Raw genomic sequence first — 25,965 nt, 5'->3', positions numbered from 1 at the left:
AATAATGATAGTTATATAACTTCATGTCGAATGTGTTGCTATACAGGTGTAATATAAAAAGGCCCGCATATATATTTTACTTCATAAGTTTAATGGTTAATTTTAATATTTATTAAATCTAAAAGTGAATTAAATATTAATATTTATTAAGTCGTTAAGGCTTATTATGGGCTTAAGATAGGTGCTCTTTCAGAGCAAAGTGGAAGCATCGAGTCACCACGGGCCAAGGATCGAGAGCTCCATCGCCGGATGGCGACAAAGATCCATTGGGTGAGTTCGGGCCAGCAAGCAAACATTTACAGTAGAGTCATGCCATTGATATATAAAACACTAGTCTTATAAAGCATGGAAGTAGACCATGTTGAATAAAATGTTAACGCTACGCATAAGAACGCATGAAATGTAATACAGTGGAATAATCGCTTACGTTCTGGAAACATTCCGGAAAATATTTGCCAAGCTACTTTAGAAGTTTAGCCCTCTGATAAATTGTTAAAATTGTGTCACAGTACGGTTTGCTTGGATTGTAAGTTAACAAAGGTGCGTCTAAGGTACTTAGAAAGGACTCAAAGAGCAGCAGACAGTTGGTCGGATTATGTTGCCTACATTATTCTTTATAGCGAGATATTCGGCATGCGGAAGAAAAATATACTGTTTTTGAAATATATAAAAAGCCTAAGGAACACGTGGATTATTTTGTAGGAGTAGCTAGCACGACCAGTTACGTTGGCAGCATTACAAAAGTTTGCGAAGGTTAAGAGCATGGAAAAATTGGACAGTCCAAGTGGCACACGCAACACAAGGTAGAAGCAGTTCCATGTTAAACTAGAGCACCATGTAGCATTTGTCGCCATGGTAATAACACGACCACAGAATGTTACTATAATTGTAAGGAGGAAAGTAAACGTAAACGTGATGTAGACTTTTCAAAAATAAAGAGCCACGAAAATAGAAAGTTTGAATGTTTGAAGTGTGGGAGATTAGGTCACTGGAGAAGTGAATGAAAATCGAAGGGAAAACCCAAATATGAGGGGGAAAATAAATTACAGGCAGTGGAAAGTAATGTAAAACGTTTAATAAGGCTTAAAAACAGCAAACTGAAAAGATATAAGAATTGCAGGTCAGCCGTGAGTCACGGAGTGACGTCATAGACGGACACTGAAGTAGACGAGAATGTTGGGCGTGCGGTTAATACAGGTCACGTGCAAGATAGGATTAATTAGCGAGAATTATATTGATATTATAATGGAGAGGAAAATACCTCGGGTAAATTTTACCACTTCTCATGGAGTTTGGTTTTCATCGGAATCACAGCGAATGTACCAATTAGGATCGGGGAATTAATACGGAAATAATTGTTATGTGCTAGTTGACATTAACTATCCTGTAATAATAGGAATTGATTTTTCTCCAATTAATAATTTGAATACCCACATGAACCTTCCTGCCCCATTTCCTACTATCCCCCTCCACTTCCTTCAAAATACTCATATTTATAACATTTACTTTCTATGTGGCACATGAGAGCTTGAGCAACTTTGCAGTCACATAGTCCTACTCCTACACTCAAGTGCATCACGCTCACATATCCCCAGGAGGGAACACTTCTCCAGCACCACCAACAGGACTAATCGCTCCAGAGACATTCTGGGAAGACCTGAAGGGTTGCAAGGGGGCGAGGTGAGGGAAGGGCTTCCTTATGCATTCTGCGATGTAGTGTCGGTGGGGGGAGGAGAGGTGAAGGGCTCAGAACGAAGCTGAAGTACTTATTACACTAAACACATACTCGCAGTAAAATGTACCTTCTACCCATGCGTTTTAGGTCATTTAAGTGCTTTTATAATGTTCAAAACCATTATTAAATTGCATTTCAATTGTTTATGATTTTTTAATCGGTTGAATGTTTTTAACAAACTCCTTTTGGCGACATACAGACGTTGATCGCTTTGTGAGTTGGCTTAGACTTCTTAAATTCACTACATTAACTAAATAGGGTACCAATTAAAAAAACCTTTCGTTACAGCTTACACGTGGATTTCGAAGTACCTACATATTCTGGAATTGTTCTGGAAAATTCTATAAACTTCTTGAACATTTAAAAAACTTAATTTTCTTTTTTGCATATTCCATACAGCGAAAATATTTCGAATCCAGCATTGAACAGCTTAGAACGATTTTTATATTATGCCTATTAGTTTTTTTTATCATCAAACACTATTTTCTATCCAATGTTCTAATATGTGGATGTATAAAAAATTGCTTTGAACTAAGACTTAGAACAATATTAACACAGTTTAAAATGTTTTTGAACATATTTAATGGCAAGGAAGTTGAAAATTTGTTTATTTACAACTCTACCTGTTATTGCTATCATAGTTCGTCTTTTCAAAAATTGTTTCAGCCAATATTTGATGAAAATATTTTATTACGGATTTGATAGTGAGGCCACTTGTGGCGGCCTCAGTCGGCTTGGATATTATTATTTTTATTTTGCGTAAAGTTAATTCTAAGATGATTTAATTTTTATAACACTATTTATGTCCTTATATTATTTAATGGTGTATTTTAATATTTATTTATTGTAACTTTTTAATAGTATACTTGGTTTATTTTACGTTAAGTACTCTTACTCTGTAGTGGGACGTTTGAGAAGTAACGAGAACGATCTAGCGGAGTGAGGGGTGGTAGCAGAGGAGAGGGGTGATGTCAGCTGACGTGACGAGTTGGAGGCGGCTGTCTGTTTTCGAGGGAGTGTGTTTTTGACCGCCGGCCGCGGATCTGCTCGTGAATGTAGGAATCGCATCCCAGCCATGGGGAAGTTGTGTTACGTTACGTGAGCAAGAATTAACGGCAATATGACGGTAATGCCATGGCACGTTTGGCGAAGCGAAAAACGTGGTACACGAGCGCGCGATGGTGTGGGGCTAGTGCACGGGCCACAGAAGCATTGCACTGCTAGAGGCGCAAATAGTGAGTGGGGTTTACGCCCGACCCCGGGAGTCTCCGGCTTCAGAGGTATGCTTCAGTACCAAGTAAGTGTGAGAACTGGATTTTAGTACTTTATTTTCCCGGCTGGTACGATTTACAGAAGATGTGTATTGAAAACAGAGTGCGGCGACGGGATTTAGTGGTTGGGTTATATAGGCTGAAGAACGTCATAATTTCGGTTCCTCCCCCCTCCTCCGTAATAGACTTTTTTGGGACTTTGAATTAGAATTAATTATACTGCAAGAGTGTCTGTAAACCAATGTCGTTACACTGTGAATGTAATTATACCAATTTAAATTATACCCAGAATTTACCTTTTAAGTCCCTTTGCCTTTTTACGGTATTTAAGTTTGAGCATCTTTGGTTTGGTAATTCATTATTATACCTATCACGATAGAGTTTCCAGGACTGTCGGTAAATTTAGTATGCTAATATATTTTTTTGCGCACTTGCCAAATGTTAGACCAGTCGATGCGCGTCTGTTAAACTTAATTTCTTTACACTCTCAGTATCAGTATGTCAGTGGTGACGCGTACACGGGACTGGCGTGGTGAGTGCGGGCGTGTGCAACTACCCCGGTCTAAGGGGAGTTGGCCACAATAACGTACCCAATAAAAAAGTAATATTTCTTTTTGTCTTGCAAACCTTGTTATTTTTACCCCTTGCAGTAATGATTGATTACATCAAAAATTACTTTAGACAAAAGTTTTAGACCAAATTTAGGAAGTTAAAATAAGTATGAACGGATTAAGTAATGTTTAGTGACCTATATACCAACCTTTACAGTGTGTCTGTGATCTGGGCTATAAATCAGCTATTACCTAGTGTCAATGCTCAAGCATATAAAAGGGCCTTTGTACTGTGTCTTTTCTTTGACCTACAGACCAGCTATTGCATGATGTACGTGCTTTGAACTATATATAAGCCTTCGTACTGTGTTTGTGCTCTGGCCTTTGAATCAGAATTTGTACTGTGTCTGTGCTGTGGCCTTTATACAAGCCTTTAGCTTTCCGTATGTAATCGGGTCTATATTTTAGTATTATCTTTGAAAGATTTGTGCAATGGGAGTGCATGACTTGATGTAGGCTTTTGGACATACGCCATTGCTAAGCACATGTATGTCTGCAGAAGAAAACTACAAAAAAATACAAATGACAAAAAACACAAATTAAGCAAAAATTGCTGTTGTCAGGATTTAACGCCACACAATATTCCACAACAGGAATATGGTCAACAAACAAGGAAAAAACAAAGAAAAATGGACTAACAGAACGAAAAAACCCCCACAAATGATGACAGCACAAAAATTCCGAACCCAAAAAAAATTCAACACAACAGTTGAAACGAGACAAAAAAACACAGCAAAACGAAAAGACGAAACAAACACAACAGTTTTCCAAAAAACAAAAAACAAAAAGAGAAACGGAAAAAAAAACACAAATGATGACAGCACAAAAAATATTGAACCCAAAAAATTCAGCACAACAGTCAAAACGAGACAAAAACACGACCAAACGAAAAGACGAAACAAACACAACAGTTTTCTAAAACAGAAACAAGCGACGTTTCGGGAACTGCTATCTGCTCCCGTCCTCAGGCAGAGACGCACATGGTACGAAAACACAGGTGCGACTGAGAAGGGGCTGAGTCGCACCTGTGTTTCCGTACCATGTGCGTCTCTGCCTGAGGACGGGAGCAGATAGCAGTTCCCGAAACGTCGCTTGTTTCTGTTTTAGAAAACTGTTGTGTTTGTTTCGTCTTTTCGTTTGGTCGTGTTTTTGTCTCGTTTTGACTGTTGTGCTGAATTTTTTGGGTTCAATATTTTTTGTGCTGTCATCATTTGTGGTTTTTTTTTCTCGTTTCTCTTTTTGTTTTTTGTTTTTTGGAAAACTATTGTGTTTGTTTCGTCTTTTCGTTTTGCTGTGTTTTTTGTCTCGTTTCAACTGTTGTGTTGCATTTTTTTTGGGTTCGGAATTTTTGTGCTGTCATCATTTGTGGGGGTTTTTTCGTTCTGTTAGTCCATTTTTCTTTGTTTTTTCCTTGTTTGTTGACCATATTCCTGTTGTGGAATATTGTGTGGCGTTAAATCCTGACAACAGCAATTTTTGCTTAATTTGTGTTTTTTGTCATTTGTGTTTTTTGTAGTTTTCTTCTGCAGACATACATGTGCTTAGCAATGGCGTATGTCCAAAAGCCTACATCAAGTCTATATTTTAGTCATTGAACTTGGTTTGTGCTTAGACCTATATACCAGTCCTTGTCATGTGTCTGTGCTCTAGAATATATACCAGTAATGGGATTGTGTCTGTGCTCTGGCCTATGTACTTGCTATTGTGTAGTTGATATGCCCTGGCCTTTATACCTACCATTACACTTTATCTGTGCTCAGGCCTATATACCACCTTATAACCTACGTCTGTGTTCTGGCCTAAATATCAATTATTTCAAAGTGTTTGTGATCTGGTTTATAAACTGGCTCTTGCACTGTGACTGTTCTCCTGCCTTTACTAAATCTAAATGTGCGTGTGTGTGTTCTAAAGTGGATATATTTTAATGGATTTTTACAACTTCATGCATATTATTTAGTCACGCATCTCTAAGTATATATAGTAATTATTATCTTAAAACTTGAACCATTTTAGATCTATGAAAATGTGTGATTATTGTTGAGGTCACAATTTACTATCTGCGCAGTTTACGCGCACATGTCTGGTTCTCTAATTCGTTTGATTTATAATCAAATATGGATAACCACATTTTAACAAAAGTTTATCGGAAAATAAACATTGTATATACATTTGTCACACCTGAATAGTTGAAATATGTTACATTCAGCATATAAGCAATTGGTCATAAAACTAACCTGTTGTTACGAATGCTTCTGCAAGTAATATAGGCCTACATCTAAGCTTCGAAACGCAAGTGCGAAATGGAAGTTTAAATCGTCCACATATAGAAATATACCACATTCAAATAAACAAGTGACTAATATCTTTGCAATGAGAATACTCACATGTGGGTTACACGAGATGTATTTTGACACTCGGCCACCAATGCGCTTGGAGAAGGTTCGGGAGTGTGCGCTACTGCCCTACTCGTGCGTTGAGATCACTGATGGCGCCCAGCTGTGCCTGCATGTCGCCGTACACTCCGCTGGAACAGCTAGCCGCTCGCCTCGACAACACAGAACATGGCCTCGGAGCGCACTACTGCCGCGACCGGCGGGCTGGAGAAAGTCTCGCCGACACACTTGGCGCTGCAGCTTCCTGATTGGTCCGCGGTTGTGCTGAGGGGGAGGAGGCGGAGGTCTCGGCCGGTGGGTGGGGAACTGGCGGACACGCGGCAGTCGTGTTACATGACTCTCGTCGCTGCTACTGCCAGTTGCCACTTTCAGCATCACTGTTTGCAAACAAAATCACTTTAAGTTGTCTTGCAATCTCTCCTTCTTCCAGTTTTCTTTCCTTGAATTTTGGTAGAAAAAAATATATTTATATGCTGTTAACCATTCCCAAATACGTTTTTTTAAGAACTGTTATTGTTGAATATGTTGATTTATGATTATTCCTATCTTACCTGTTTTCAACAACATTTACAAGAAACAACAACAACAATGCACTTTCTTGAACAATTACGAGACTGCAGTTTACTTGGTTGTGGTGTAGGTACTTCCAGCGAGCACAGCTTTATATAATTTTTGGAAAAGTTGTAAATTTCATGATATTAATCAAAACCAACTATCAGTTCTATACAGCAATATAAATTTATATTTTTTAGCAGTTATTCAAGGACTATACATACCTACACACACTTGTGTGTGTGTGTGTGTGTGTGTGTGTGTGAAAGTATGTATTTATATCCTAACATAGTTTAAAGTATTCATTAATTTTTGTTGCCAAATGTTTGCGGTCAATTTTAAACGTACAGTAAATTATATAGTTTACATTAACAAATGCACATCTAACAAGATTAATTTCTGCCTGGAATTTTCCGAGCCCAATGAGGTGGCACAACGGTAAAACTATAGAGGCCAGAAGTTAGGGAGTTGGTGTGTGCAATATTTTTTTTTTGTTAATTATGGAAGTCGAAATGAGAAAGACCCTCCGTCCCCATTTTCCACACGGGAAGCAAAATATTTTTATTTTTAATGAAATTAACTGCTAATTATTTGCTAATGTGTTGTTAAAATACTTGTTAGGATTAATTATTCGCTTAATGAATTTTTTTTTACGATTCTTCGTTATGAGTAGGTTATCTTTAAAGAAATTGAAGGGAAAAAATCAAAGCAAGGTATATTTTGGTTTATTTTGCTAACTGCTAACCAAAGTGACTTGAACATTATAACGGACACCCTACTTCATAGGCTAAATCTTTATAGGTAAAACATTGGACATGCACCATTGCATATAATCTCTTATAGAAGACGTCCTGTATCGCAGTTAAACATTAGTACCGTGGTCCAACACAAGATGACATTGTAGTTGCCTTGTCAAGTCGTCGTGTGGCGCATGGAGCTAGGAATTGTCAGGAGACGGCATGCTGTGACGTAACCTCGCCATCGCCATATATTTCCGCCCAAACCGTTGCGTAAACGCATGTTGATAACTTTGCGTCTAAGTTTCGTATTAAAAGAGTAGTATGTATTGGTATGTCCGGGCACAGGGTTCAGGGTGCGGTGCCGGTGCCGACCGCCATCTTTGTTGATGACGTTACCGTTGCACTTTTCGTTACGGTCGCCATATTGAATTGTGACGTAACAGCGGCCATTTTGAATAACTTTGACCTTTGACCCTTTAACTCAAAATTTTCCATAAATGGTTTAAAAAAAAACAAATTAGCAACAAAAAAATGCAGAAATTTTGTCAAAATTAACCAAAATTTAAAAACAAATTCTGCCAAAAAATCTAAAAAAAAAAAAAAAAAAAAAAAAAAAAAATCATAATTCTACATTTTCCTATTTTTGGGAGGAAAATTCCCTTAAGGAGTGAAAATACCCCGTTTTAGTGCTCAAAAATATCAACTGATTAGTTAGGGTACTATATGTTGAGTGCTGGAAAACGGTAAACATTCAGAACAACCATAAACTGAGTAGATTCTGCCCCACACAAAGGATATACAAATTAGGTAATTAATTACAGTCACCTTCCCCCTCCCCTATTCAGTAATCAATCAATGAAAGGCAATTATGAAAATTACTGTCTTTATTAAATATGTATAATTTTTGTTAAATGTTGAATATTATTTTTTCCCCATAATTTTGAAATCTGGTGCAGACAATCTCTTCTTCTCGTTTGGTTGGATGATTCTCAGCAGTGTATGAAATAGTAATTTAGTATTAAATGTGATTACTTAAAAAATGTTTAACTTGTAAAATCATTTTTTCAAAATGTGAAACATGTTTAAATGAATTTGATTTTTTTGAAGAAAATACAAAACATGTTACAGTAAATGTGTCACATCAGAATAAAATCTCACCTCGTTTTTTGCATTAATAATCACTTTTCATAAATAAAAAAAAAACACACTGCAAGTATATTTTGAATAGTATTTAATTAAAAAAGACAATAAAAACACACACTTCAAACACCATCCTTCTCTCGCACAAACACAATGCCCATAATTAGAGATCTTCCTATGGCACGCGATATCGTCCGTTCTGCAGTACTTTTCATCACACTCGTGAGGTGTTCTGTACGCTCGAAAACGAGAGCACACAAGTTTGGGGTGGACACCCTTAGTGCCGTGTGAGGAGTCTGCAATGTCACTGCCATCAGGTGACACATGCCAGCTGTCACCTCCTCGGCGTCACTGCGACGATGCTGCCCTTGTGCATGCTATCGCTGTCCACTACATACGGCACGCAACACATCTTCGTAGCTTCAAGAGTTAACTGAGAATGCAAGTCCACCCAGCGCAGCAGTCCTCCCCTCCTCCCACCACCATCTTGAACGAACCGCATAACATCTCACGGTATCCCAGCTAACGAAGCCCACAATTCCGTAATCACCACTGTCCGCCCCTCGCCCCTCCTCCTGTGAGGTAACCCACACTCCTCGCGGTGAGGTTGGCCTTCGTGTGGTGAGGGCATCTGACCGTGCCTGTTTTCACCGCCCCTCTCACACATTATTTAATCGCCAACGCAATTGTAAGCCACACTAAAAAAAATAGTTCCCATCCAGCAATCGTTTCCCAGCGCTGACTGAGGTTCAGTCATTAATGGAAAATTCCATCCGACTTATCCAGGTCTTTAACTTGCTTGGAAATCATAACCATCTTAAATCAAGGAAACTTCCGCGCGGTTTATATTCCGTTTATTAATTTTGTCAACCAAATATGTGTCTGAAATTTGTATGACATGAATAGCTCACATAAAGACGTGTCTGGTCACAGACTGGATGTGTCTGGTCACAGACTGGAGGTGTCTAGTCACAGACTGGAGGTGTCTGGCCACATACTGGAGGTGTCTAGTCACAGACTGGATGTGACTTGTCACAGACTGGATGTGTCTGGCCACTGACTGGATGTGTCTGGTCACAGACTGGATGTGCAATGTTAATCGTGTGTCATGAAGAATTGTCCTGAAAAAACATGTCAAGGCATGTAAAGATTTCGCTCAGCCTTCTAAGAAGACTGTAGAAAACTAGAAATTCTTGTAATTTGCTTGTTTTTAAATTACATAATATTTTTTTGTAATTTTGTTATTTTATTTCTTTAAACTGTAACGTTATTAGTAATTTGATGTGATTTTTTATAAATAAAATATAAATAATGTTTTTGATACTCTATTCACTTTTTTTTTTACATTGAATAAGGATCGAACAGGGAACAGAAATCCATCTATTCCATAAATAAATTAATGAGTGATTTATGATGATTTTTTAAATTTTATTTATAATTTCTAGCTTAATAATTACGAATTTTTAGAGTGGGTAGTCAATATGTCATCATTGGCTTACTAGAGGCTGGTAGACTAAAAATTTAAGCTTCTTTTGGATTTTTTATCATATTTTTAATAAGTGATTTTCTTAAAATTACGTTTTCGAATCGTCCAGTAATTGAACCAAGGACAGAAATCGATCGAATAAATCACTGTTCAATCTTTTTTGATTTTTTAAAAATATTTTCCCAAATTTTTCAAAATGGCGTCGAAAATGGCATCGAGAGCTTACTGACGTCTGGTGGATGACGAATTGAAGTCGTTGTTTTAGGATTTTTTTTACCATATTTTATTAATTTTTTTTTTTTTCCCCGAAATAAACCTTTGGCTTTTACCAAGGATGAGATAGAACCTATTAGTCTTGTTAAAAGTCTAATAACGATCAGATCTAGTCATTGAGATACTTTATACTTTCACATTCTGTACTCGAACATATTTTTTTTTGTTTTTTGTAAGTACTTTTATTTTTCCCCTGGTTACATTAAACTTGGAATGCTCTGAGTAAAACTAATTCTATATTTTGAAATTCTTTTAGAGGGACTTTAGAGACGGCGTATTTCATCTTTAACATTTCTCAGTTGTTTGAAGTTCGAGCTTAACAACGAGCTACGCAAGTACGGCGAGACAAGCTTGGCCCGAGCTTCTCTGCGAACTGAACTGCCTCAAGTGGAAATGTTTACATCATTCATACGGATGCTACTGGTTGACTTTGAAAACGTAGAATAACTTTATGAAGTAGGTAATATTTACATATTTTTACGTATTTATTTATTACAACTTCAATTTTTTACATTTATCGAACAGTCATACACATTTTCGTATCTTTGACATATGAAATATTAAAGAATAACAACATTACTAACACATGAATGCTGTTAATATATGTACATTGCAACATTATTCTTACATAAAAAAGTGGTTTAAATGCCATACAGTTACAGCGTGAGATAAACAGTACTTCAAATTATTTTATAATGACATTTAGTCATTTATATATTTATGTTTGCTTAGTAAAGTAAACCTGCAATTATCTCTAGATAATATTTATAAATTAACATAAAAGGGGGGGATGTTCCTACATTCACAATTGATTAATATCAATGTCATGTTGAACAACAGAATAACAATTTTTTTAAATAAATTTTGTAATTACCCTCTTGAGATATGAATACAAATCTAAATAGGGATAATATCAATAGTAACAAAGGTAAGTAGAGGCAAATGTTTTTTTTTTAATAACCTTGGTATTATTTAAACACTAACAGTAAGCGTTTTCAAATAATTAGTAATATTTTACGATACTAAATAATAATTATTAAACTGAAATGATGCTTAGCATTAGGAACAGTTAGCGGTATAGAATTGTAGCAATGGCTAAAAAATTAAAATAGTTTAATGAATAATTTTCACTTGGAATGATATTAATATTTTTATCATCTTTTTCGGATACAGTAAAATCTTTAAGATGTTTTCGGTACTCTCTTCATATCATTAGCCATTTACTAAGAGCTTAAAAGCGTTATTTCAATACATCTACATCATAACATCAGTTATTTGCGTGTTAACATTTAATCCCCACAAATTAAGGAGTTTGTTATAATCGTTTTGACTACAAATAGTAAAACATAAAATTTTTGTTTTCCAATGGTGAGACCATTTTTATCTTAAAGTAATCAATGCACGAAAATTCATGTTCTTAAAGCTAACGTTACCGTTTATACTTTGAGAAATCAGTAATACATAAAACAAATTCACGCACTTCAGAAAGTCCCACACTAAACTACGTAGCTCCTCTTCTACAAGTCAGTCTTCTTTGTACACGTTTGTTCTTCTTCAGGTTATCCATCCCAATGAATAATTTAGTAGGAACAAAACACATCAAACACCAAACGACAAAGTTCAGTCAGACAGTTATATCAATTAGTAAAAGTTATGGTCAACACAGACAACGCACCCATACACACACACAAAACACATAAATAAGGATGAAATCTTATTAAAATTTGTGCAAGTGTATGTAAATAAGCATCATGGCAGGAAATTTTCACACTAATATTCTATTGTCTTCAAGACACAACCACCGTTACCAAACTTTACTCCGTTCCGAACGGAAAGCTAATATTTACACCAAAAAGTAAATAATTTAATTTCTGCAAACTTAACAAATTTTATCGTATATAACATAGGTGGATGCTTAGGTAAAACAATTATGTATTTATAAAAATTTCCATACTAATGAAATAAATGAATTTTATATAGCATTTTGTAAAATTATTTAAATGTAAAAATAGTATTTATTGCAGTAAAAGGGCAATCATTGCGTAAGAAAACCGAATTATCCTTGTCACGAGAAGCTGAATACAAGGAAGGTATGATGGCTACTACATATCAACAACTCCAACGAGTGTTACAAATCTTCACTGACAGCATGCCTCTCTATTGCTGTAGGTGTACTGATTTCACGAAGAACTGCCTGCAGAACTGTGAGTAGCGGGTCCGACGGAGATCGTGACGCATCAAGGCTTTGTGCTTTGTCGCGATGACAACATTGGCTCGTGCTGCCCGCCAAGACCTCCGGCAGAACTGTGGCTGTGCAATCAGTCATGAACAACAATCAAACTTTAAAACCAATTATATCATTGATGAAGCTTACAGTAGAAAACAACTATATCTATATATTCTATGTCAAACATATACATTTTTTTTCCATGAAATTGAACTTGAGTTAAGAATTTACTTACCACATAAGATATATGGAAACTGCAACGAATACAATAAATACACAGCCAATGCCAATCATCGCGAACATCCATACATTTATATCTTCATCTTCTGTGGGAAAAAAAAAACCTTATTAACAAACACTATAAACAGATAAAATATTACCAAGTTAAATATTGTTGATAATGTAAGAAAGAGTGGAGGTGATACATTTAATTACTGAACGATGCAATGCAGAATGCCAATTAAAAACAAAAAGTAACATAAAAGAACTCGTAAGTAATCGTAACTCATTGAAATTAACCCGTATCCAAGTATTGCAAAAACAAAAAATATATTAAGAGATAAAAAACGTTTTATTTATAACAAGAAATATATAGTAACTTAAAAATCGAACAAAGTATTGATAACATGAAAATTAAAAGAACACAAAACTAACTTTAAGAATTAATTAATTTTTAGTTCAGCTATCAACTGAGTGGCAATGCACTTAAGGATTAAAACCAGTCCCACGTCAGGTATACAGAGTGGAGGTCCCCTTCCTCACTCCACCACTCCATGGCATACTAATTACTAGCATACAAATTATTACAGATATCTCTGTAGGAGTAGGTGATCTCAGGCACTCGCTATGCAATGATAAATCGCTGCAAATGAAAGCTATTAGAACCCTATTCAGTCGTATTGAACAGCTGTGCACAATTAATAATAACTGAAATTTTTCTACTTCATAATTCCGTCAGTGATATTTAATTGTCCATAAAAAATTACAATGATTTTCACTAGTCACACAGACTTTTAGAGCTATACATAATATCAAACACTGTCTGAAACACCTATCATAAGTGACACAATAACATATTTAAGAAATATTAGTAATTCTTTGTGTTGTAAAAGCAATCATGGTTTTATGTGGGATGACTCTCTCAGGTTGCATGATAAGGAAGGCTTCGCTAGGTAAAAAATAAAAAAAGAACTCGACTTGTGTAGTATTTCGTGGCCGAAGTAAGACAAGTTTAGTATGCTCGCAAGACAGCCCTTCTTTGTATGTTTATAATTCCATTTTTTTCTTCATAAAACAGGAACTGCTTTTGCAACAAAACCGATTATAAATTTTTAATGTGTTATTTTATACGTGCTTGTACTTTACTGAATACAGAAAAAGTTTGAGAATATTTATAGATCGAAGACTTATTAAGAAATAAAATGAGGCTATATTTGTAGGTGAATGCTGAACAACTGGGATTTTTTTTTAAGGTAAAGTTAACTACTGATGATGATATTTTTAAATATTCGCATTTTAAGACAACCAATTTAGAAAACATTCAGTGGGAATTATGACTGTGATAAAAGCCCTTCATCCAAATGTAACGTTTTGATATTTTGATAGGTAAGGCAGATGTTTTACTCAGAAAGACAAAAATAAAGTCTTGACTAGCATGTTTACTAACAATATAAATAGAGAAAAACGATGGCGCCACAATGCTATAGTTGAATATGTTTTATAATGAAAATGATCTACATTGTCTTGAATGTCACGGCAATAAACTTTACTTTATAGATGTTAACATTAAAACGTTAAAAAGTGAGGATACGTTCAAAGCCGATTACTAGTAGACTCCCAAACCTAAGAAAAAGGATTGACACTTTGCAAGGATGCACCGAGACTATGATGAAGCATCAATGTCTAAGAAAGCGAAATATTGTGGTAATCTAGATTAAGACGGAAATTTCTATTATGGCAATGCCGATATAAAAAAACAGAATTGGAAGCGTCCAATGATTAAATTTAAGAACTACTATCATATAGACAAGCTTCCCATTGACGCCTACTATGACTTCACCCGGTGGATACTTGTGAGCCGAGTGTAGGAGAGTTCTTATACTTACGTCTAACAAAAGCATGTACCATATAGTTTTTGTATATTTTTAAAAGTGGACTTCTAACAATACCCCCAATTCTGACAAGTTTGCTGCCTCAGAAAACCTTTTTAAATTTAGGTCTTAATGGAGATGAAAAGTTTATTGTTGACATTGGAAAACATGTAAAGGATATATATTCCATCTCCGAGGTTATGACTTCACTTACACCAGCTGAACATGCAGGCTACTTCCAGGCCAATAAATACTGCTATTGTGGTTCTGAATGCACCCAAACCATTGGAACAGTGTGGGACCAAAAACCATTTACTGGTCAGTATCTTGGCTCGGCCTGCAAATCATGCAATATTCTTTGCAGACAAGCGAAGAAGCTAGTGGTAGTTTTCCACAATTTGATTTACGACAAATATTTTATAGTGAAACAGCTTTGGTGCGACATGAAAGAGGTATTCGTCATCCTGCATACCCAGGAATAACTGGCACCTTTTCAAAAAAAATATGGGTAATGCATTCTCCATCCATTATGTTTATATGATTTGGTTCATTGATTAGATCTTTGGCTTCGCACTTGCCTGAGTAGCGATTTCACAATACTTCGGTTATTTAACCCTGACCGCCTACATATGGTCATAGTCCCCGGACATACCAAAGTACACTACTGATGTATTACTTGTCAAATGTTACAATAATGCATAATAGTTAGAACCTTGGCCACATGGTGAATTACCATTACGTGAACAGTGGGGAAAGACTGGTTGAGCCGCTGCTGCCAGGAATCGAGGCCTTCAACAATCGTCTGTTGGATTCTCGTATCACAGAAGCCTTTTTCATTCTCGCACAGGAAGTATGGAACACTTTTTCATATATCAAAATTAAGTGAATACAGTGAGCTGTATTAAAAAACCTATTATTGATTCTGGCTGATGTTTTTGAAGAGTTAGTACTTTGTGTTTCTCTACACACAGTCTTGATTGAGTACACTGTGTCAGCGCACCAGGTTTCACCTTGGATTCTATACTGCAGATAACTGATGTCCTTTTAGAACTACCCTCAGACTGTTTGGAGGAAGCGGGCAGCCGTGGTGGCGTATCGCAATGCATAAAACAATACTGACATGCTAATAATAAGTACATGTCCAAAATGTATGATGGGATTCATCTAGACACGTACATACATTATTTGGATACGAACGATTTATGTGGCTGGACTATGAGTTTACTACTACTTATTTTCAAATATTAAATGAGGTGACACAGATGATGTTGTCTGATGAATGTCCAACAGTTAACATACTGAATGTTGTTGTTAAATACACAAGAGAATTCCATCATGTGAACAAAGACCTACCCTTCCTCCCTGTTAACCAGTTTCGATTCATGAAAGACCAAGCTACTGAATATTTTACATAAGTGTAAGATTAAACAAGCAATATATCATTAGTAGTATACTTCGGTATGTTCGGGGACAGACTCCGGTTTGAGGAGCGAGGAACCGATCAACCTCTGACATCCCAGCCGTCATTTTTTTAGCATCGATGAAGATTAATTTGCATTGAATTGTCATATGTTATCAATGTTTGTCATAATGTGTGTTGATATTATTTAATATGCATCGATTTGTGAGCCAAATTTGGTGAATGTGCGTCGGATTGTGTGCCTTGCGAATCTTGGCACCTCTCCATTCGCTTTTTAAGTCATGAGCGACCATTGGCAGCAATAATAACTTCTTGTATCTTATTTATTTGTTATAATAATAAATATATAAAAATTTGACATAAATTACTTTGTAAAACCTAAAATACAAAACAATGAAGCAAGCCAAAAGCTTTCTTACGTTTTTATCCCAAAATAATAATTAGCTAGATATTTCCATAATAGGCACCATAAAACACCTTATCTTTTTATTACTATAGCCCACATTAAACGTTCCAACGACTGCAGTACCATATATACAAACAAAAAGTATGTTTGTAACCACAAAAACAAAACTTAATGAACTGGTGATTTTTTTCCTCACAAATTACACTACTGTAAATAACAAAAATGTTTTGTAATATACATTTGTAATTTAAATGAATTTTAATAGAAATACATAAAAAAGCATTATTTTGCTAATAAATATTTAACAATTTAAAAAATATTTTTTAATTACCTAAATGCTTCGGAATTTTTTTCCTCCAAAAAGTATTAATGATCACAGAATCAAAAAAAGTAGCCAACAACAGGCATGTACCTAGTGGTTAAACATAAAGACTGTAAATACAAAATTGTGAGAAGGTATCGACGAGTAATCCCTAGTAGAGACTCACTTGGGTAGTAGTATCTGGACTGGATCTCATCAGGCGCAGCTGTAAACTCTGTGGCACTGTGGCCTACTCTGTGACGCAGCGCGGGGTCGGTGATGGCTAGCGGCGTGCACGTGGTCACATGACCTCTGTGGTCATAGCCGAGTGCAAGGTATCCCGGTGCGCATGTGCACAAGCCAGCCTGAGGGTCGCACATGGAGTGGTCAACAGCGTCGCAGCTCAGTGGGCACGGCTTTGGCTTCCCGTCACAGCCACCTGCACAGAGACCCAATCGCCTGCATGGAGACCCAATCACCTGCACGGATACCCAATCACCTGCACAGAGACCCAATCACCTGCACAGAGACCCAATAACCTGCACATAGACCCAATCACCTGCACGGATACCCAATCACCTGCACATAGACCCAATCACCTGCACAGAGACCCAATCACCTGTACAGAGACCCAATCACCTGCACGGAGACCCAATCACCTGCACAGAGACCCAATAACCTGCACGGAGACCCAATCACTTGCAAGGGAGACCCAATCACTTGCAAGGGAGACCGAATCACCTGCACAGAGACCCAATCACCTGCACGGACACCCAATAACCTGCACATAGACCCAATCACCTGCACGGAGACCCAATCACCTGCACGGAGACCCAATCACCTGCACAGAGACCCAATCACCTACACGAAGACCTAATCACTTGCACAGAGACCCAATCACCTTCACAGAGACCCAATCACCTGCACGGAGACCCAATCACCTGCACAGAGACCCAATCACCTGCACGGAGACCCCATCACTTGCAAGGGAGACCCAATCACTTGCAAGGGAGACCCAATCACCTGCACAGAGACCCAATCACCTTCACGGAGACCCAATACCCTGCACATAGACCCAATCACCTGCACAGAGACCCAATCAACTGCACGGAGACCCAATCACCTGCACGGAGACCCAATCACCTGCACGGAGACCCAATCACCTGCAAGGAGACCCAATCACCTGCACGGAGACCCAATCACCTGCACGGAGACCCAATCACCGGCACAGAGACCCAGAAACCTGCACAGAGATCCAGCCCCCTTTAAATTAAGATTGAGATGTAATTTAAATAACTTCAAGTGTTATCATAAATAACGTGTTGCAAGAGTCAGCGCACAAAAATACTACAGTTTTAAATGTATACGGGGAGAAAAATAACCTACGACCTACTGTAAAACTGTAGTAGTTTATTGTTTTGTTTCGTATGTAAAAATTACTTGAATAATTTAAAACTATACATCCTGAAAATGAAAAATAAAATTTTTTAAAGACAACGTGAATAATTTACAGTTTAAATAAAATTACGAGGAAATTGTGATACGAACTTGTGTTAAATAATTATGATCCAGTTATATGTTTTATAAGAAAGTTTATATGTACTAAATTACAACCATTTACGCGATATATCGACAATATGGTGTCCAACTTGACTAAGTTTCGAATTCTGCTGACCTCTGTACTGATACCATAAACAAGACAGTAGTAGTTACGTCCAAAGATGTTGCATTGCAGAATACCTAACTTCACCGTCGTCCCGGAACTCTGGAGCAGAAATCGTCCTTCCTGCCTTCAGTGGGGGGACTGGGTACCCAAAATTACCACTTCGCAACAGCAGCCATTCTTCTTTCGACAGAGATTATAGTATTCATGTTGGTGTCGACAGTTTTGGTACTTGGGATCCGATGTCGTTTTTCTTCCTTCGTCGTGGTTCGGAATCTCGGAAAATTAGTTATACGGTATTTTCTTCTTATTGTAATGCAGTAGTAATTCTGATGGAGTCAGTATCATTCCTTTGAATTAGGTTCGGCATACTTCACAGGACCTATTATAGTTCATTTCAAACGCAGAATATTAGTTTGACAAAAACATATCCTTATAGCCTAATCATCTAAATTTCTTCTGAATTATTATCTTCCACCTATAGTTCAATATTTAAGATCAATCATTATGCTGTTTTCGTATATCCATTAAGTATTACGTTATCAAAACTGGATCGCAGAACGATAGCATCTATCATTTAGCTCGTCCAGATTAATACTAATTCCTTCTATAAAGTTTTTTTCTAGTTTTCTTTACAAAACATATGCTGAGCCATTCTAATCGATATGAACAAAACATAACGACCAATCACATTAGTTTTTACAAATTCGCATTAATGCACAACTGAAATATTTTTTTTGAAAAAAATACTAGTTTCTGTAAAACTATTAAGCAACACTCATAGTAAAATCATCAAACATTGTTACAAAAATCATATACAACTGTCTGAAGCCAAAAGAAGCTGATTTTTGTTTTTAACGGCTGCTTGAAAAATTTGGAAAGTAAAATCTGAATTTTTCATTCTAATGTGGAGCTGAGCCAAACGAATAAAGTGTGCAGTACCGTAGGTTGTTGCCAGCAGGTGCACCACAGCGCTGGGAAACACCCGGTGGCAAGAGGTGCAACACTGCTTGCTGGCCCGCCGCGCGCTGGGAAACACCCGGTGACTACAGATCTGTCAGTCCTCTCCGCCTGGCGCTGCACCAGCCAGGTATTGATCCCTCAGGCCAGCTGCTGCCGTGCTTCATGCGACGAAGGGCCGCTTGCGTTCGCCTTCCTGTGTTCGTCAACTGCAGCTTTCCGCACAGAGATATTTGTGTGAAATAACATTACTTTAGTTGATTTTGGCCTGTACACCGTGTGTTTATGCGTTCATCTTTGTTGCCCATTCTGGAGATTTTCCTATGACATCTAGGGTAAACCAGCAATGACGTATATCTATAAAGTCGTGTTTAATAAAAACATTGGCGTTTAATTTTTGCAAAACAGGTATTTGAACAAAAAAAAATATTTTAATGCTTCCTGTGGGTCACGTTATATATATATATATATATATATATATATATATATATATATATATATATATATATATATATATATATATATATATATAAACATAATGGAAGAATGGGGTATCCATCCTTTTGTGACACAAATTTGGGGTTAGATAGGGTACTGATCATCAACTTAAGTAGAGAGAACAAATAACTGTTTTTTTTACATTTTTTGTGTATGTTGTGAAAACAGTACAGTGTTCTGGTTAAAAAAAAATTAAAAACTAAATTTTTATGGCCAATTTGCAAATATTTATTACCATTTTTATTACTTTGAATAAAACATTTATTTGTTAAAATAAATAATAATGATTTATTCATATTGTTTTTATGTATGCAAAAACAACAAAGGCATATTTTAAATATAGTTTTTCAGCTTCCTTTTAGTTTGCCCTACCTCGTTGTAATATGGAATTACTAGTCAGCTTTATTGTGTACCCCTTGGCAATATACTTTAAACACACACCCTTTATTTAACACACCGCAGTTTAAACGTTGACTTATTTCATTCATTGTAGTTTTCCTTGTTGAACCCTTTAAATGCTAATCATAACCAGATTAAAATTGTCAGCAGAAATTCATATTGAGTTTTGTTTATTAAAATTATAAACATTTAATTTTATGAACAATAAGAGTGTTGATAGTGAAGTCGCAGGATAATTTGCGTTTTCTCAACGGGTTCATTGTCTTAAAAAAGACTTAGCTGAGTTAATATGCAATGGTTTAATAGTAAAACAAAAACCATAATCACAATATTATCTGTATAAAGGAAGATAATATTCATATTCTAGTACATACAAAATTTCCTGTTTGGACAAAAAGAGTTTCCAAAACTAATAAACACACAATAAGAGCATAATAGGCTACAGTAAAGACATAGTGGGCGCTGGGAACGCCATTGTTGGGACGACACTCACCCACCACCATGACGCCGTCTGAGCGCTGACAAGTAATGTGACCATCCTCCGTGAGCGCCCAGTCGAAGATGAGACACGGACCCGTGAAGCAAGGCCTCGTTTCCCACAGCGCTGTGGGACACGGCTCACCGCCATCTGCCGGCGGTCTCAGCACGGCGCGCGACCGTGTTTGGTACCCACCTGCACCACAACAACCCACCTGTACCACAGCAACACACATGCACCACAACAACCCACCTGCACCACAACAACCCACCTGTACCACAACAACCCACCTGCACCACAACAACCCACCTGCACCACAACAACCCACCTGTACCACAACAACCCACCTGTACCACAATAACCCACCTGCACCACAACAACCCACCTGCACCACAACAACCCACCTGTACCACAACAACCCACCTGCACCACAACAACCCACCTGTACCACAACAATCCCACCTGCACCACAACAACCCACCTGCAACACAACAACCCACCTGTACCACAACAATCCCACCTGCACCACAACAACCCACCTGCACCACAACAACCCACCTGCACCACAACAACCCACCTGCACCACAACAACCCACCTGCACCACAACAACCCACCTGCACCACAACAACCCACTTGCACCACAACAACCCACCTGCACCACAACAACCCACATGCACCACAACAACCCACCTGCACCACAACAACCCACCTGCACCACAACAACCCACCTGCACCACAACAACCCACATGCACCACAACAACCCACCTGCACCACAACAACCTACCTGCACCACAACAACCCACCTGCACCACAACAACCCACCTGTACCACAGCAACACACATGCACCACAACAACCCACCTGCACCACAACAACCCACCTGCACCACAACAACCCACATGCACCACAACAACCCACCTGCACCACAACAACCCACCTGCACCACAACAACCCACCTGTACCACAGCAACACACATGCACCACAACAACCCACCTGCACCACAACAACCCACCTGCACCACAACAACCCACCTGCACCACAACAACCCACCTGCACCACAACAACCCACCTGTACCACAGCAACACACATGCACCACAACAACCCACCTGCACCACAACAACCCACCTGCACCACAACAACCCACCTGCACCACAACAACCCACCTGCACCACAGCAACCCACCTGCACCACAACAACCCACCTGCACCACAACAACCCACCTGCACCACAACAACCCACCTGCACCACAACAACCCACCTGCACCACAACAACCCACCTGCACCACAACAACCCACCTGCACCACAACAACCCACCTGCACCACAACAACCCACCTGCACCACAACAACCCACCAGCACCACAACAACCCACCTGCACCACAACAACCCACATGCACCACAGCAACCCACCTGCACCACAACAACCCACCTGCACCACAACAACCCACCTGCACCACAACAACCCACCTGCACCACAACAACCCACCTGTACCACAGCAACACACATGCACCACAACAACCCACCTGCACCACAACAACCTACCTGCACCACAACAACCCACCTGCACCACAACAACCCACCTGTACCACAGCAACACACATGCACCACAACAACCCACCTGCACCACAACAACCCACATGCACCACAACAACCCACCTGCACCACAACAACCCACATGCACCACAACAACCCACCTGCACCACAACAACCCACCTGCACCACAACAACCCACCTGTACCACAGCAACACACATGCACCACAACAACCCACCTGCACCACAACAACCCACCTGCACCACAACAACCCACCTGCACCACAACAACCCACCTGTACCACAGCAACACACATGCACCACAACAACCCACCTGCACCACAACAACCCACCTGCACCACAACAACCCACCTGCACCACAACAACCCACCTGCACCACAGCAACCCACCTGCACCACAACAACCCACCTGCACCACAACAACCCACATGCACCACAACAACCCACCTGCACCACAACAACCCACCTGCACCACAACAACCCACCTGCACCACAACAACCCACCTGCACCACAACAACCCACCTGTACCACAACAACCCACCTGTACCACAACAACCCACCTGCACCACAACAACCCACCTGCACCACAACAACCCACCTGCACCACAACAACCCACCTGTACCACAACAACACACCTGCACAACAACCCACCTGCACCACAACAACCCACCTGCACCACAACAATTCCCAAGCTCCCGCTACAACTAATTTGGTGTATTCCAGTAAACATAGCCCTAAAAAATTAAAAGCAATCGACACCAAACTATAGGTATGAGATAAGCTGTATACTAGCTTATATAATTAAACATAGGATGGATATATTTTAGTGACCAAATGAAAAGCGACAAGAAAAATAAAGTGTTATATATTATGGTAACAAAGAAGTAATTTACAAAATGTATAGATTTAAAATTTGTCGACTCTGGGTGACACCACAAAGATAGAGCAGTCGTACACGGTACTAATAAACATACTATGAATTTTATACCATGCTAAGGTATTGTGTACTATGTACGAAGGTAAAGCCTCAATGTATTTGTTTATTATTTGAGTTTTATGTCCCATCTGCCACGGTGAAGAATTATGTTACTTGTATCTTTTTTCCTGATACTTTTACGATGTTTGAATATTGTGTACGATAAACCATATTGAAGCATAATATTACTCGTACCATGTTTGATAACAGTGAAGAAAATAGTATGGTGAAGCATCAACATAATTGTACCGTGTTTGAATATTTAGGACTATGCATTATAGTGTGGTCACATGAAAATTTTACTATGTTTCATTATTGTGCAACATTATATATGATGAAGCATTATTTTTCTTGTACCATTTTTAAGTATTGTGTATATGTAATCTGGTATAGCATCATAGACCTTGCTTTTTTGTTGAGTTTTATATCCGATGCACTAGGTTGATGGAAGTAGTACTTGCACTGTATTTGAGCACTGCTTACAATGTACGATGGTAAAGCTTTTTGGTAATTGCACCATGTTTAAGTATTGTATACCACATACAATGGTGAAGCATCTTTGTACTTATAATATTTTTGAGTCTTCTTTACCACGCATAATGAAGAAAAAAATGTTTTGGTATTTGAACATTTTTGAGTCTTTGAGTGTTATGCAACATAGTAACGTGTCACTCTTCTGAAACATTAACTAGGGTATATTATTGTTACGAACGCAGACAGGACCGCGACACGCACCAGGTACGGAGTAGGCTGATGGCCCTGCACGGCCACTGGCATCACGTGTCATGTCACGTGCCGTCCACTGACGTAATGCATGCCATCCCTCTCCCCCTTCCCCAACTCGCGCATCGTCATGCCTCGGGCTATTGCCACCTTTAGCGGCCTGGGAATTCCGAGCTTACAGTGGCCGCCGCGTGGAGTGGCGTGAATAAACGTCGTCATTCACGATGTTTCGGGCGTCGGGTAGGCCCGGAATGACGCGACTCGTTACAGCTGCTCTCGTCGGTTCGAGAAGGAAGCCACAAGTATATAAGCAGCGACGCCGGCCTCCATGGGAGTTCCGAGAGTTTGGAGAGTTCCGCGAGTAAAGGGAAGTGCGATATCGGCGAAGAGATCGAGAGACCCCCTCGAGAGTGGCGCGACGCGGAGCGACGGGATCGAGAGAGTGCGAGTGAGTGGCGCGAGAATGTTTGTGGACAGGCACGTGGTATGGGGCGAGCCAATGTTGAGCCTAGGTTCAGTGAGGAGCGCGAACTGTGAAACTTTATAGACATTGAGTGACTTGTGAATAAACATTTTTAAGTGCCAGTGATTGATGATCAGATATTATTTAAGTACAATTATTTATTAGTAATGTAAGTACTAGTAATTAATAAAACAGTACTAAAACTTAATTGGTCTATGAACAATGAACCATGGCGAAGTTATGTTTCAGAGTTTTGTTACATGGAAAATGGTAAAACATCATTGTAAGAGTACAAAGTTTGGGTATTGAGAAGAATTCACCGGAATTAATAATTATAATAATGTTTTCACTAACATGCTCTGTTGTGAAGGAAGCTAGTTATAGCACTGTGTTTAAGTATTGTGTACCATATACCATGTTGAAGCATCATGGTGTTTGTACGATGTTTAAATCTTGTACGTTGCACCATAGTGAAGCCTTGTGTACCACATATAATGTTCAAGAGGTCATGGTAGTTGATTAAATGTTGTGTACCATATTAATGTTATTTTGATGGCCTGAAAACGGAGTCCAACATAATGTTTCGTCTGAGAAACTTAACCGAAATACGCAGGTAACACACAACCATACAGCACAACATTACAGCCTAGAAAACAATTTTTTATTTATTTTTAACTTTACGAGGGACTTTAAACCATGTCTGAAAATGCATGAGTAATCCAAAATATAAATTAATTAAACTTTATGCAAAAAGACCCAAATTTCTATTACATTTGTGAGCATTATTTAGATGCTTAATGTGATATTCTTGTATAACTTCTTAGTAAAATATTCAAAATACAACCATGCACTTCCACCACATTTGATGTTGAAGCACAATGATCCTTGCTCCATGACTGAACATTATGTACCATAAATGTTGGATGGTGGAGCATAATGGTACTTGTAGCATTTTTAAGGCTTGTAGCTCATGTTCTTTGGTTAAGCATTACTGTCAACAAGTATACGATTATTTCACTTGAAAGAAAATAAAAAGGGATAGCATAGTGTTTAAAGTACTGTAGTTTAACTTGTGTACATATGATTGTTAATTGTATTTTATCTTTCAAAGCCAGCAATTTTTTAAACTAAATTTCAAAAACGGTAATAATTGTTAGGATATTTTAATATTGAAGTTAGTTAACAATAATTTATATAAATATATATTTTTATGATGTTCCTTTCTATTTATAAAAAAGGTCGTCTCCTGAAGATTTGTATTATTATGTCATTTTGAAATCAATTTACTTGAAACTTTGTTGTGTTCTAAATGATTAAGTGTCGTTAATTTCTACATTTTTTCCCCTGGTTTTCCTATTTTTGTAACATAATGCAGAGTATAATTGTAGTCATTTTGGATATTTATTATTTCTTAAAAATCATAATTAAATATTTTACCTTTTAAAATAAAAATACGTGGGATTTAAATTAACATGTCAAATAAAAAATTAACAAAATTTTGTCTCATGATTTTATTTTAGTATAAAATAGTATTCCAACCAGTCTATATTTGGATGTAATACACATCTATATTTACAAATAAAATGCATTTTTGTAATTTAAT

General features: G+C 38.0%; 2 protein-coding genes across 2 annotated transcripts in view; both read right to left on the bottom strand.

Moving 5' to 3' along the window:
• LOC134534388 (chaoptin) overlaps nucleotides 1-6,182 on the bottom strand; it is a 42,691-nt gene extending 36,509 nt beyond the window's left edge. Inside the window, exon 1 of the mRNA XM_063372852.1 lies at nucleotides 6,002-6,182. The gene's annotated coding sequence lies outside the window, so the exon portion shown is untranslated. The remainder of the gene's footprint in view (nucleotides 1-6,001) is intronic.
• A 4,485-nt stretch (nucleotides 6,183-10,667) lies between these two features.
• LOC134534633 (thrombospondin type-1 domain-containing protein 7A-like) overlaps nucleotides 10,668-25,965 on the bottom strand; it is a 41,745-nt gene continuing 26,447 nt past the window's right edge. Inside the window, exons 11-14 of the mRNA XM_063373121.1 lie at nucleotides 20,659-20,838; nucleotides 16,833-17,084; nucleotides 12,664-12,754; nucleotides 10,668-12,511 (exon numbers count right to left, since the gene is read on the bottom strand). Of these exons, the coding sequence (XP_063229191.1) occupies nucleotides 12,439-12,511; nucleotides 12,664-12,754; nucleotides 16,833-17,084; nucleotides 20,659-20,838 (596 nt within the window). The 3' untranslated portion in view covers nucleotides 10,668-12,438. The remainder of the gene's footprint in view (nucleotides 12,512-12,663; nucleotides 12,755-16,832; nucleotides 17,085-20,658; nucleotides 20,839-25,965) is intronic.

The sequence above is a fragment of the Bacillus rossius genome, chromosome 7, assembly GCF_032445375.1.
Source record: "Bacillus rossius redtenbacheri isolate Brsri chromosome 7, Brsri_v3, whole genome shotgun sequence".
NCBI classification, from domain to species: domain Eukaryota; kingdom Metazoa; phylum Arthropoda; class Insecta; order Phasmatodea; family Bacillidae; genus Bacillus; species Bacillus rossius.
This window is presented reverse-complemented; position numbering and strand designations above follow the sequence as displayed.